The 14,024-nt window shown below is 34.8% G+C and overlaps 1 protein-coding gene across 1 annotated transcript; it reads left to right on the top strand.

Moving 5' to 3' along the window:
- The first annotated feature begins 2,544 nt into the window (after positions 1-2,544).
- On the top strand, positions 2,545-10,378 carry LOC128206452 (protein D2-like). Its single transcript, XM_052908877.1, has 5 exons — positions 2,545-2,769; positions 4,144-4,264; positions 7,016-7,153; positions 8,395-8,481; positions 10,181-10,378. The coding sequence occupies exons 1-5, from the start codon at positions 2,701-2,703 to the stop codon at positions 10,315-10,317; spliced, it is 552 nt and encodes a 183-aa protein (XP_052764837.1). The 5' UTR covers positions 2,545-2,700; the 3' UTR covers positions 10,318-10,378.
- The last annotated feature ends 3,646 nt before the right edge of the window (positions 10,379-14,024 follow it).

The raw sequence follows: 14,024 nt of genomic DNA, 5'->3' as shown, positions 1-14,024 counted from the left end.
GACTAAGTTACGCACATGATAATAGATTATTCAGCAAATGGTACCCGACTTAACAACTTGAAACCTTATTGGAATGTATTTTGCAGTATTGTATTGTATCATACTATATTGACTATATTGATTTTGTTTGAACTTAATAAATATTAAAATTATTTTTTCGTTATGTTAAATTCTTTGATGACCTAATATTTCAGTTTTTTGGAATACCCAGTAAAGGTATTGTGTAAGGTCCAAATAAGAATTGGTTACCCTACAGGACAGGTGTTTGCGTGATACTACTATCTAGCAAGGCAAATTTCTCATTTCAAGAAGCCCGACATGGACCTTGTAGTGGCACTCGTATTCAAAATCAATACATACACATGTATTACCATCATAGATTTTGACTTATAAACCTTTAACTACTTACTAAATAATGCATTTGTGGAAATAATAAATAACTGATAACAAGATTGTAACCGGGCATTTAATAGGTGAAAACGCCAAAAAATGGTGAGTGCTAAAAGATTTACTCTGATCTACTGTGGTCTCATAAGGTGGAAATACCGTGTTTTCTGCACTTTTCTTTCCAATTAAACTCGGTATCCATCATAAGAACTATTCTTTTCGACATCTTTTTTATCTTTTTGGTATATTTAAACAATTGTATTAATTGTGGTAAATCTTATTTGGGAGTAAGGGTGCATCTTTAAAGTAATTGTGTCTACCAAAGCATGGAATAAAAATATACAAGAGGTTACACTTATTAACGTTCTATTCAATGCGAGACGCGTGGTCATAAGGGGACTTATTAGACAGCGCATGAATCCTGACCAGGGTTAAATTGAGAGTTTAGTTTCTAAAAACACTTCAAATCGAAGGCGGGGATAACTTCACTATTTTTTTCACCATTTTAAATGAAACACAGCGCAGTCTACGCAGCTTACGGGGCCCCGCCTTTGGTCTTTTACCAGAGTTGAATTGGAAGTTTAAAACGAAGGCTGTGCTCTTTAAGCGGCACAGACTGCCATTTGTTTTATTTAATATGGTGTAGTAAAAGAAAAGTTATCTTTGTTTTAAGTCTTTATTTTAAGCAATTTAATGTTGCCTTCCGACGTAGCAAATATGACGTTATTTATCACGTGGTGTACACACTGTTTTGGCGCTTTTTAATTGGAGAATTTGTGGCCACTTAGCTATTTATGGAAAAAAATATACATAACCGAAAGTTATTTATACACAATCATATTTTTAGCAAGTATTATGCATATACGACATAATACGTGTACTTAAAGAATTAAATGTATAGTTAAATTATAAGCGTCATAAAATCGTTCAGCTATCAATATCAATTTTTCGGTTTAAATAAGGTGTTTTTATGGTTCATTTCCCAGCCAAATGGAAGGGGCACGGGCTAATGTACAGCACCCAACCTCCCCGCAAGATTAGCCACGGGAACAGGTCCGATCTGAATTAGCGAAGAATTTTGTTATTAACATCAGTTGATTTTCAAACATGTATATCATGTTCAAAGAATTGTTAACAATTACTCGATGAAAAATACAGAGAAATGCCACGTCCTTAGAATTAAATTTTGTATTTTTTAAAAATAAATCACTTAAAGCTGCACTCTCACAGATATACCATTTCTACAACTTTCTACAATTTTTTTGTCTCGGAGAGTGAGTATTTTTGCGTGAATATCTGCAAACCAATGATAAGAGATTGCTGACAAAAAATCAGCTCGTAGATTTTCATATTTCCGTTCGAAAATTAATATTTTATGGCTTAAAGCGTTACTAACGGTTTAAGAAAAATGCATAAAACATAAATATAAAAATCTGCGACCTAATGTTTTGTCAGCCGGCCGTCTTATATAACTGGTTTCTATGGATTTTCGCAAAAATTGGCTCGTTCCAAGACAAAAAAAAATAAAAAAAGTTGTCAAAACGTTCAATCTGTGAGAGTGCAGCTTTAAATAATCTTATAAATATAATCACTTTGTACAACTGCTTTAAACGAAATAATCTCAATTAAAATTAAATTTAAATTCACTGCCGGATAAGAGCTATGTAAATATTAAATAATCATTCTATCTACATGGATTTTTATCTTGATATGGGTAAATTCTCTTTCCATTATCAAATTGTGACTGTCATTTACTTTAAACCATGTCTACATGTTTATGCATTATCAGGGCCGTAGCTTCCTTTAGGCCGTGTAGGCCGCGGCCTACACATTTATCAGAAAATCGAATCAATAAAATTGCTAAATCTGCAATAAAGGCATAGGGGTTAGGGGCTTAAATTTGAAATCCCGACAAATGCGCCTTAATATAAATTTACTTCAATGTAAAAAGATTTATATTGTTGTTCTCATTAATGTTTTTACAACAAAACGCACCAACCACAACATAGCTAAAATAAAAATCGGGGGGGGGGGGGGACACCCCAAGAAAGTGGCCTACACATTTATTTTCGTCAAGCTACGCCCCTGATTATAATAATCAACCTTGGAGCATACATCTGGTAGTGCATTTATGATATGTATATACATGTTATATCAACGGATTGAAGTGTATATAAAACGCAAACATCGTTCTAGTTCATAAACTAGTGTAAACTTAACCTATCTATAAATAAATAAAGCACGGACTAACAGTATTTTTAACTGCACAATTGCACGATTATCTTGGATTAAGAAGAATTAGATCAAGTTATTATGGAGGCATTTAAAACGGAAGGAGTGGTTCCGGATGTGATTGATAACCTGCCTCCAGCTGTTCTGCAGGTATGTCACTTCCGGTTTTAATTTATTTTAAATGATAAGGGATCGGACATAAACTTTGTACGGGTCATTAAGTTCTATTTTCATGTCTGTTCGTAGACAAATTTGGAATGCAAAATAAAAAATTGAAAAGCAGCAACTTCCGCCTAAGTCCCGCAGGAAATTAACTCAGTATTTGGTCTTAAAAGAATGAATAAAACTCATATTATAATCTCTTTTTTTTATAAAACAATGGACCTATAAACATTTTATTAGTCTTTGGTAATACTGATAAAATAATGACTAAGGACAAATACCGGGTTTAAATACTATTCTTAAAAATGATGGTAAATTTTTGCCGCAATCGTTATTTTTGTCAGTATTTGGTTATAAAATGACTTGAAAATATCATTTCTGACCAACACTGAGTCAAATTCCTATGCGTAACCCCTGTTTAAATAATGAATAAACCTCGGTTCATTTTTAAGGACTTACAATAGGATGTTCTAGTTTCCTTGTGTATACTAGTATATCTTAGGCATGTATAACGACGCCCGGCGTTATCTATATGAATTTGTCTGTTATCAATATGAACATAGAACTTTCACAGTCATACGCTGTATCTACATGTGTGAAACCACAGGGGCAGGTTGCGTTGTTTTGACACACCACGTCCCCGCCCGTTTTTTTGTGTTTTTTTTTAAACATTTTTTAGTTAGAATATGATGTGATAACTGTTACTTGTGAACAGATTATAGAATAAAAATTAAAAAAATATTTTTTTTGCCAGTTCACAAGTAAAGGTTACCACATCATATTCTTACTAAAAATGTTTTTAAAAAAACGGGCGAGGGCGTGGTGTGTCAAAACAACGCAACCTGCCCCTGTGTGTGAAACAGACTTAAAAATTTCAAACTCTATAAAAAAAATAATATTTTTTTTACTTCTTGGCCGGTATTCATTAAATCACTTCCTTTCTGACGTCATTTTCCTTATTTAAGTATTTCACTGATATGATAAAATAATTTAGAAATATCTGAAATACTTAATACTTAAATACTTTCGTTTTGATTTGACTTGAAAAGAAAATAAGAAATCGACTAAAGTTAAGAAATTACTTAAGATGTTTAATAAAACCGTCGCTGAAATACATGTTTCAATACTTAGTTCTTAATAGATTATAACCTACATGTCCAGCCAATGAAATAGCATATCGGTCTCCATTTTTAAAACTTTACAGCCGTGACGTCATTATTTTAGTTCCCCGCCTGCAGAACCACGTGATAACCTAGTTCAAGGACATCGTTGAATATTGTGTAAAACTATGAATTACCAAGCCTGTCGGTTGCAAGTCAATTTAACTTTATACTCCTACTAGTATTTACTTTCGGTTTTCAGTTGACATGGGCTGAAACGTGTCTTTCCCCAGGTGGCCGGATGTGGCCCCGGGACGTCCGCTCCCCGCCGTCTGTCAGTTATGACGCCGAACCTGACTCTTACTACACGCTGATTTGTAATGGTGAGATGTATATTTGGTTTGTGTTTATACTTCAACCATCAATCGCAGCGGATGTTCACGAGTAATGTCTATGGATAATGCTATTTTCAGCAACTGGCGGTAATCCCATTATATATCGGTAAAGCTATTTTGTAGCGTGTGTGGTTGTATTTGTGTATGTGGAGTTTATATGTTTTGTTTTTACGACTTCTGGGCTTGTTCCTGTAGTTTCATTGTAGAATGCACTAGTGGATCCAGGGCGGGGGGGGGGGCGGGAAGGGGGGCGAGGGCGTCCATGTTTACTTTTATTATTTCAATATAGGAGTTGCACTATTTTAAACTATAAATTGTTAAAAAAAACTGCCAACATTTTAAACGCAATAGATTACGGTTCTGAGAGAGGGGGCGCAAGTGGAAAGGTTACGACCCTAAGTTACGCCCCCTCCGTCGTCAAATCCTTGAAACCGCCCCTGGTATGTATATAAACGGCTGTAGAGTCGCATCACTCCGATTCGACAAATAATAGGACACATTTCCACTTATTTGGGAGTTTCTAAAACTAGTTTTGCTCTACGATTTGTTATCTTTACATGTGTGGTACATGGTAGGGGTCTTATACAACAATGCACGAGACTTTTTTTCGACATTTTTCTGTAGCGTTTTGCATAAATACGACGATCTTTCGAAAGGTGTTCGATATTATTGCGGAAAGTAAGATAGGTTGTAAGGTATATTTAGCGGACTTTAAACCGTTTCAATCCTGTTTCATTGCCAAAACCCTTTCTTCTTTTTGCGTTCCAATGATGGAGTCCTTACCTAAATGCACTAACACATCTTTGCATTCTAATGATGGATGGCTTACCTTAATGCAATAACACATGTTTGCATTCTTATGATGGATGGCTTACCTTAATGCAACAACACATCTTTGCATTCTAATGATGGATGGCTTACCTAAATGCACTAACACATCTTTGCATTCTAATGATGGATGGCTTACCTTAATGCAACAACACATGTTTGCATTCTAATGATGGGTGGCTTACCTTAATGCAATAACACATGTTTGCATTCTTATGATGGATGGCTTACCTTAATGCAACAACACATGTTTGCATTCTATTGATGGATGGCTTACCTTAATGCAACAACACATGTTTGCATTCTTATGATGGATGGCTTACCTTAATGCAATAACACATGTTTGCATTCTAATGATGGATGGCTTACCTTAATGCAATAACACATGTTTGCATTCTAATGATGGATTGCATAGCTTAATGCAACAACACATGTTTGCATTCTAATGATGGATGGCTTACCTTAATGCAACAACACATGTTTGCATTCTAATGATGTATGGCTTACCTTAATGCAACAACACATGTTTGCATTCTAATGATGGATTACATAGCTTAATGCAACAACACATGTTTGCATTCTAATTATGGATGGCTTACCTTAATGCAACAGCACATATTTGCATCCTAATGATAGATGGCTTACCTTAATGCAACAACACATGTTTGCATTCTAATGATGGATGGCTTACCTTAATGCAACAACACATGTTTGCATTCTAATGATGGATGGCTTACCTTAATGCAACAACACATATTTGCATTCTAATGATTGATTGCATAGCTTAATGCAACAACACATGTTTGCATTCTAATGATAGATGTCTTACCTTCATGCAACAACACATATTTGCATTCTAATGATGGATGGCTTACCTTAATGCAATAACACATGTTTGCATTCTAATGATGGATGGCTTACCTTAATGCAACAACACACGTTTGCATTCTAATGATGGATGGCTTACCTTAATGCAATAACACATGTTTGCATTCTAATGATGGATGGCTTACCTTAATGCATCAACACATATTTGCATTCTAATGATGGATTACATAGCTTAATGCAACAACACATGTTTGCATTCTAATGATGGATGGCTTACCTTAATGCAACAACACATGTTTGCATTCTAATGATGGATGGCTTACCTTAATGCATCAACACATGTTTGCATTCTAATGATGGATGGCTTACCTTAATGTAATAACTCATCTATGCATTCTAATGATGGATGGCTTACCTTAATGCAATAACACATGTTTGCATTCTAATGATGGCTTACCTTAATGCATCAACACATGTTTGCATTCTAATGATGGATGGCTTACCTTAATGTAATTACACATCTATGCAATCTAATGATGGATGGCTTACCTTAATGTAATAACACATGTTTGCATTCTAATGATGGCTTACCTTAATGCATCAACACATGTTTGCATTCTAATGATGGATGGCTTACCTTAATATAATAACAAATCTATGCATTCTAATGATGGATGGCTTACCTTAATGCAATAACACATGTTTGCATTCTAATGATGGCTTACCTTAATGCATCAACACATGTTTGCATTCTAATGATGGATGGCTTACCTTAATGTAATAACACATGTTTGCATTCTTATGATGGATGGCTTACCTTAATGTAATAACACATCTATGCATTCTAATGATGGATGGCTTACCTTAATGTAATAACACATCTATGCATTCTAATGATGGATGGCTTACCTTAATGCAACACCACAACTTTGCATTCTAAAAATAGATTGCTTATCTTTATGCACTAACACGACTTTGTATTCTAATGATGGATGGTTTACCTTAATGCACTAACACATCTTTACATTCCAATCTTGGATTGCTTTATTACCTAAAAAGTACCAATTTGATAACGTCTTGAAGATCCGGATGCGCCGTCACGAGCGGATCCGAAGTTTGGGGAGTTCCACCACTGGCTGGTGACCAACGTTCCCGGATGTAGGATAGAAGATGGAGATGAGCGAACCGCATATATTGGTTCCGGTGCGCCAAAAGGAACAGGTATATTGGCAGCTTAAGTAAGTTGGTTCTAAATTTATTTTTTATTTTTTTTGCAATCTATGGCAAACCTGATGAAAACAGAGCGGGAGATGGCTTTCAAATGTGCCTCCATCGAATGAAAGAAATTCTTATTTTTGTCATCGTTTCCAAAGTAACCAATTAATTTGTGTAATAACATATTAACAAACTTTGACATTTTTAGTGGTCTACATAATGGTGTGTTAACTACGTACTAAATTGGCCAGCCATTGTTTAAAGCTATCACTTCACCTGATAAAAATCAATCACGTCTGACTGTTGATTGCCTTAAATGAATGTATTGGAAAACTTGGAGAATTAATAACTTTTGGAGAAAACAAATGTCACTTAAATGAATAAAAATAGTTTTCACGTTCATCCCTCAAAATGGGCTTACGGAATCAGCTGTAAATCCTGGGCTTGTGCATACGATTTGGTTAAGATCCGGACAATTTAAGCATATCGTCATGTTTTGACTTCTTTAATTGGCAAATTATATAATTCAAATTTTGTCTACAATAAATAAGGTCAAACCATATCGTCATGTTTTGACTTCTTTAATTGGCAAATTATATAATTCAAATTTTGTCAACAATAAATAAGGTCAAACCATATCGTCATGTTTTGACTTCTTTAATTGGCAAATTATATAATTCAAATTTTGTCTACAATAAATAAGGTCAAACCATATCGTCATGTTTTGACTTCTTTAATTGGCAAATTATATAATTCAAATTTTGTCTACAATAAATAAGGTCAAACCATATCGTCATGTTTTGACTTCTTTAATTGGCAAATTATATAATTCAAATTTTGTCTACAATAAATAAGGTCAAACCATATCGTCATGTTTTGACTTCTTTAATTGGCAAATTATATAATTCAAATTTTGTCTACAATAAATAAGGTCAAACCATTAAGGGGATTGGCTTGTTGTACTAGCATCAAACTAAGGGTCCGAGGGTATATTCCTTATGTCAGAATTATTTTTGAAAACCTTGCATGATTGATAATGGCACATTTCGACATGACCCTAGACTGCAACTTTACATAAAATTTCGGAAAACAAATATGTATATTATTTTTCGAAAAAATACTCAAAATGATGTGCAGACCCGGGCCTTATGGACTAGCGGAAGCGACGCCGCCTCAAAACTGTCATTGCAGCTAATGTAGCGTAATTATTGACTTATTTATTTAATGTTCTTTCCTTTATATCGAAGGTCTCCATCGTTACGTGTTTCTGCTGTACAAACAACCATCGGGAAAGATAGACTTCTCCGACGTCGATAAAATTCCCAACAGTTCAGGTAAAAAGTTGTAATATGTACTTAACTTACGATTATTACAACGTCTTTTATCGGTAAGTCTTCCATCCTTAGGATGCAAAGATGTTTAAGTGCATTTTAGATATTTAAGTGAATCGCTCATTTTTTGGACCAAAAATTAGTTTTCCCGGTAATGCATCTGAAAACACTTATTTTATCATTATTTTACTCTATGATATCGAAATTGCAGAACAAATACAGTTATAGCATTAAAAGTATTTTGGTTTATTGGGGATCGATCACAATCCGGTAAAGTCAAGAAAAAAAATCGAAAACAGCCGGCTAGTCCACACGGCCAAAGTGACTTTATCAACGGTGGTGGATATGTTGACCTGTTAACGATACATTGACAACATCATGTGATTATGTCAATCGACCAATCACGCAACACCACGACCGTAATTAATTTTTCAATCGCGTAATAAACTCTAATGAAAATTGCTGTCTTCACAGACGATATTTGAGCAAATATCAACATTTGCTGAAGTGATAAGACAATTAGGCAATTAGATTAAGATCAATTAACAGAGGTTGTGCACAAATACACGGTTGTTGTTGTTTTTTTTTATGGGGGAGGGGGGGGTCACTTATAGAAGGCTTAAACTAGGCCTTTAACACTCCTTACTTATGATTTGCCACACTTTATTTCGTAAATAAAAAAGTGAATATAACAAACTATGAGCGAGTCACTTTAACATCGAATGCATTTGTTTACCGTCGTGTGTATATAGTGAACGTCCAAATTCCCCTTGTGACGTCATGAACAGCATTGAACCATTCCTTATCTCTTCTCTGCCATCTGAATGCACTGAAAATACAGTTAATTACTTTAATGACATTTTTGAACACTGCCAGACGTCTGTTAATACAATATCATACTTATAATTACATATACATGTATGCGTTGTTGTTTGGTTTATGACCAAAAATGGTAATTAAGTAATAGTAAGAAAGTATGGTCCAAATTTCACGAAACTTCTTCAACTTAAAAGGCTTAAGTAGCTTATTTCAATAAGCCAAAATTTTGATATATGAAAAATCATGGTTTATTGTGATTATAATAAAGATAATTCCTGTTTAAAGTATAAAAAAACTCTTAATGAAGTTAATATTACGCAAACTATTAAAAAAAAGTTCTGGGCTAAGCTTAATCCTGTTTTAAAAGTTTCGAGGAATTGGGGCGTAGTATAAATTCTTAGTGACGAAGATGACTTTCATTTTGACAACCTTTTTTATTTATTTGTTTGTATTAGAATGAGTCAGGTTTAGCGTAAATGTCTGAGAACCAGTGATATAAGACTGCTGTCAAACGATAAGATCGCAGTTTTTCATATTTAAGTTCGAAAAACTTCAATTTATGTTAATATTAAAACTGCTATCTGATAGTATATCACTTGTTTCCAGACATTTACGCAAAGATTGGTTCATTTAAAGACAAAAAATCGAAAAAGTTGTCAAAACGCTCAATCTGTGAGAGGAGTGCAGCTTTAAACTGTGTCTTAATTTGTTCAGCATGCGTATAACCTAATGATGACGTCATGTCTATTACATGAAAAACTACAAACACTAATTTAATTGGTTGTAAATACAGGTTTTTATCCAAAATCAATATGTTTAGCATCTGTTTAACTTTCTTCTTTCGTGGATTCTTGTTATACTAGAAAATCATTTTCTTTTCCAGCCGAGGGTCGGCGCAAACACAGCGCTCGGAAGTTTGCTGCCAGTCATAGCCTAGAGCTAGTGGCGGGAAACTTCTTCTTGGCGGAATATGACGAAAGTGTCCCCGACCTTCACCGACAGCTGGGGTTTACTAAGTGACATTGACCTTGTCGGAATGGTTGTTGCTTTGTTGATAGAGAGAAAATAATGTTATAAGTTATGCTTCTCTTTAAGTTTATTATTATGCAATTATTATACATGGTGTTCACTACATGTTGAGTATGTCTCAATGTGAATAAAGTGAATGTCTGTTACACCGACAAAGCGTCACTTATCCTACCACGTGACCATTACCAATCAGTTCGATATTTTATTTGTTGTTTTTGAAAACTTTTAATTTGTGGATTCAATGCCTATATGTATAGGGAAGAGTTTACAACTAGGTTCTTCGTGAGAAGTAAGTAAGTAACCTAAGGGAGCGGAGCGCATCGAAGCGACCTTCAGGTTTCTTATTCACGAAAAAAATCTAATATGTTTTAACCGACGTAATTCTAGCCCTTCTCAAATTGCAATAGCTATGAAAATATGCCGTGCGCCTGTCAAAAAGGCCTGTTAATCACTGTATGACTCCCGTCCCTCCACCAGTCCCCACCCATCCGCAAGATATTGTGACGTTATTTAGATAACAATATATATGCAAATAGTAGGCGTGGCTATATGCACATGCGCAATTATTGCAATTTACTTAATCATGAAGATTCGTATTCAGCATTAAGTAATGATTCGTCATAAATAAGAAACAAAACATTTTAAAATCTAGCGCCCCTGATTGGCTGAAAATGTAGTACAAACACTAAATTTGATTACTAGGGAGTACCAAGCGTTCTCCGGAATGTAATGCATCGTTATGTAAGAGTTAGAACAGAAAACATGTTAAATTTTAATGAATAGAAGGGCGGAGCGAATGATTTGTTCTAACTGGCTTAGGTTATAATTTGTTTTATGTATGCGGGAACAAAAATATGACGCCATGTTTGTTAAGTTGACTAAAAAATCAAAGCCTAAACGATTAAATTGGATGCCGATAGGATTGGATTGGCTAGGAAAATACACTATATATAAACAACCTTAGACAATAAATTTATTATATGCTTTCCGATGGTTTTATATAGAGATTTATCAGTGAAATAAAAATGATATTTTCTGTTTCAAACAGTGAAAATATCAATTTGATATGTCTCACCGTTTTGAAGTTTTAGCCCATTCTCACGTCCAGATCAAACACAAGCGCGAACAGGGCCGGGACACAATTACATCGACGTCATTTCCGAAATGACGTAATTTATTGCATATAATCTGGCTTTGCTACTCGTGAAGCATAACTTTTAGTGCTCACTCGGTGAAATATATTTTGCGATCTTACACTGAAACAAAAAAAGTTTTCTATATAGGGGTGGTACATATGAATGTACAAATATAAATGTGAATCAATTTAGAAATAATTTTATCTTATCTGTTAAGGTTTAAAAAAACAAAAAAAAGCAACATGATTTAAACAAGTGACTATCACCCTTAGGTAATGTCTCTGGCCTCATTTTTGAGTGCACATTATCGCTGATTATATATAAGGCCAAACAATAATAATTGTTTGTTTAGGGTAAACTTCCCAAAATTTCTAGGTAGGGTAGGTAGGGATTTTTTTGATTTTTTTATTATTTTTTTCAAAATCTGTCGTAAGTTCAGGGTGTTTTCTTGCACATGGCAGTCTTTCCTACATTACTGTCATTGCCTGACTTTGTTTTATCATATAAACAATAATTTTAATCATCTGCATTTATCCGCGCTTCGTAACTCTCTATTGGCTAACGATTTTTTTTTTGCTCAGAAACGGAAAAAAAAATGTTAGGGTCGGCGCATTTTATAGGTAGGGTCGGGTTACCCGAAACGGACATATTTTTTTAGGCCTAAGTACTACTAGCCCTTTTCGCCTACATTTCAAAATAACCAGATGACACTTCAACCAATGCGTTGATGAACATGATACGATATTTGCACTGTGCAATACTCAATTTTCTCCTACCTCAGATTATAAGTTTCTTCCATGGCCGAGAGTGTAAGATAGATTCATCCCGACCCGAGCGACGGGTGTTTTGCGGAAACGAGTTTGAGAAAAGATAGGTTCATCCCATCACTCGCGCAGGGTGTTCTGAGGAAACTCTGTAAACCTCGCTCGGGTTGGGAAGAACCTATCTTACACTCTCGGCCATGAAAGATACGTATAATCTCTTCCGTTAAAAATAGGGTTGGTCAAAAATCATTTTATTACGCCTATTATGGTGGTACGAGATCGGAAGAAACTCAAAAGTTGGCATTACTTCAAACGGAGATTCTGAAATATTTGAATAAGGATTTAGATAGAAGATGAAGATATTCGAGGGTAAGGGGGTGGTAAGGGGCTCTAGCATCAAATATGACACTAGTCTAGTCAGGTAAAACAGTGTGTGTATACCACGTGATAAATTGCGTCATAAATGCTACGTCGGAAGGCAATATTTTGATTTGAAAAAAGACTTTAAACAAAGATAACTTTACTATTTCTTCACCCTTTTAAATGAAACAAAGCGCAGTCTAACGCCGCTTACGGAGCCTTGCCTTTGGCCATTTACCAGAGTTTGATTGCGAGTTCTTTAAACACTTTGACAAACCTTTTCACAATACGGCCGTCTGACGGAGCACTGTCAAAACATGGATTTGGAAACAGGTTTGTCGAAGTGTTTGATGAAACTATTGACTTTATCAAATGTCGGTAATAAAACAAATGGGGGGCTCTTTAAGCGACATTGACTGTCCTTTATTTCATTTAAAATGGTGGCGTAAAAGAAAAGTTATCTTTGATTTAAGTGTTCATTTTAAGCAAAATGTTGCCTGCCGACGTAGCATATATGACGTAATTTAGCACGTGGTATACACATACTGTAAAAGCGCTATATTGACAATGTACGCTGCATAAATCCCCATACAAATAAGGTAAACTTCCCGGCATCTGGTTGCCAGCCAAATGAACCGTTGGCACACGGTAGGAAACGTATAAGCGGAGACTCCATTACATCGTAAAGTATATATATATATGATCGAGATTATATAAAATAAAATTATGATATTGTATTCAAAAGTTTATGTCTAAATACGGGAACACTTTTTTGTTCGTCTGATCTATCTAGCTTGAACTAGTCTTAAGATTTTGAAATAAAAGTGCAAAATTTGAACACTGCTTACAAGCGGTTCCTTATGGGGGCCTACCAGGCACTCACTCCCCCTCTGAAGCAAGTGTCCAAGTAAACTTGAATGCCAAAATGGCAGAAAATATATGAATAAAATATATCAGAATGTGCTATTTAATTTGATAAACAAAATGTTTGAGGGTCGACCTCAAACACCCATACCACGTAAATACCATGTAGTACTCTGTACCATGAGGCAATCGGAACACATCGGCTATCTCCACAATACGACGAACCTTTGGCCCCAATTTCTCGAAATGTTTTAAGGTGAACAGGCTTAAATGGCTTATTTTAAAATACATACTTTAATTTGATAAATGAAAAATGGTTGATTGTAATTATCAGAAAGATAACTCCAATATAAAATTTAAAATATCTTATTGAGGTAAATATATCACAAATTATAGAAAAATAGTGAGCTTAGCTTAATACTGTTTTAAGAGACTTTAGAGGTTTCGAGAAATCGGGCCCTGATGTTTTCTGGTGCATAAGTAAAAACGGTAATTCGTAAAATCAAAATGGCGGGGACGCATACAATGTTGGGGTATGCCGGTAATTTACTTTATATGTCAAGCAGGCGTCTCT

This window comes from Mya arenaria, chromosome 10 (genome assembly GCF_026914265.1).
Source record: "Mya arenaria isolate MELC-2E11 chromosome 10, ASM2691426v1".
In the NCBI taxonomy this organism is placed as follows: Eukaryota; Metazoa; Mollusca; class Bivalvia; order Myida; family Myidae; genus Mya; species Mya arenaria.
The sequence above is the reverse complement of the archived record's forward strand: the minus strand, read 5'-3'. Positions and strand labels throughout refer to the sequence as shown.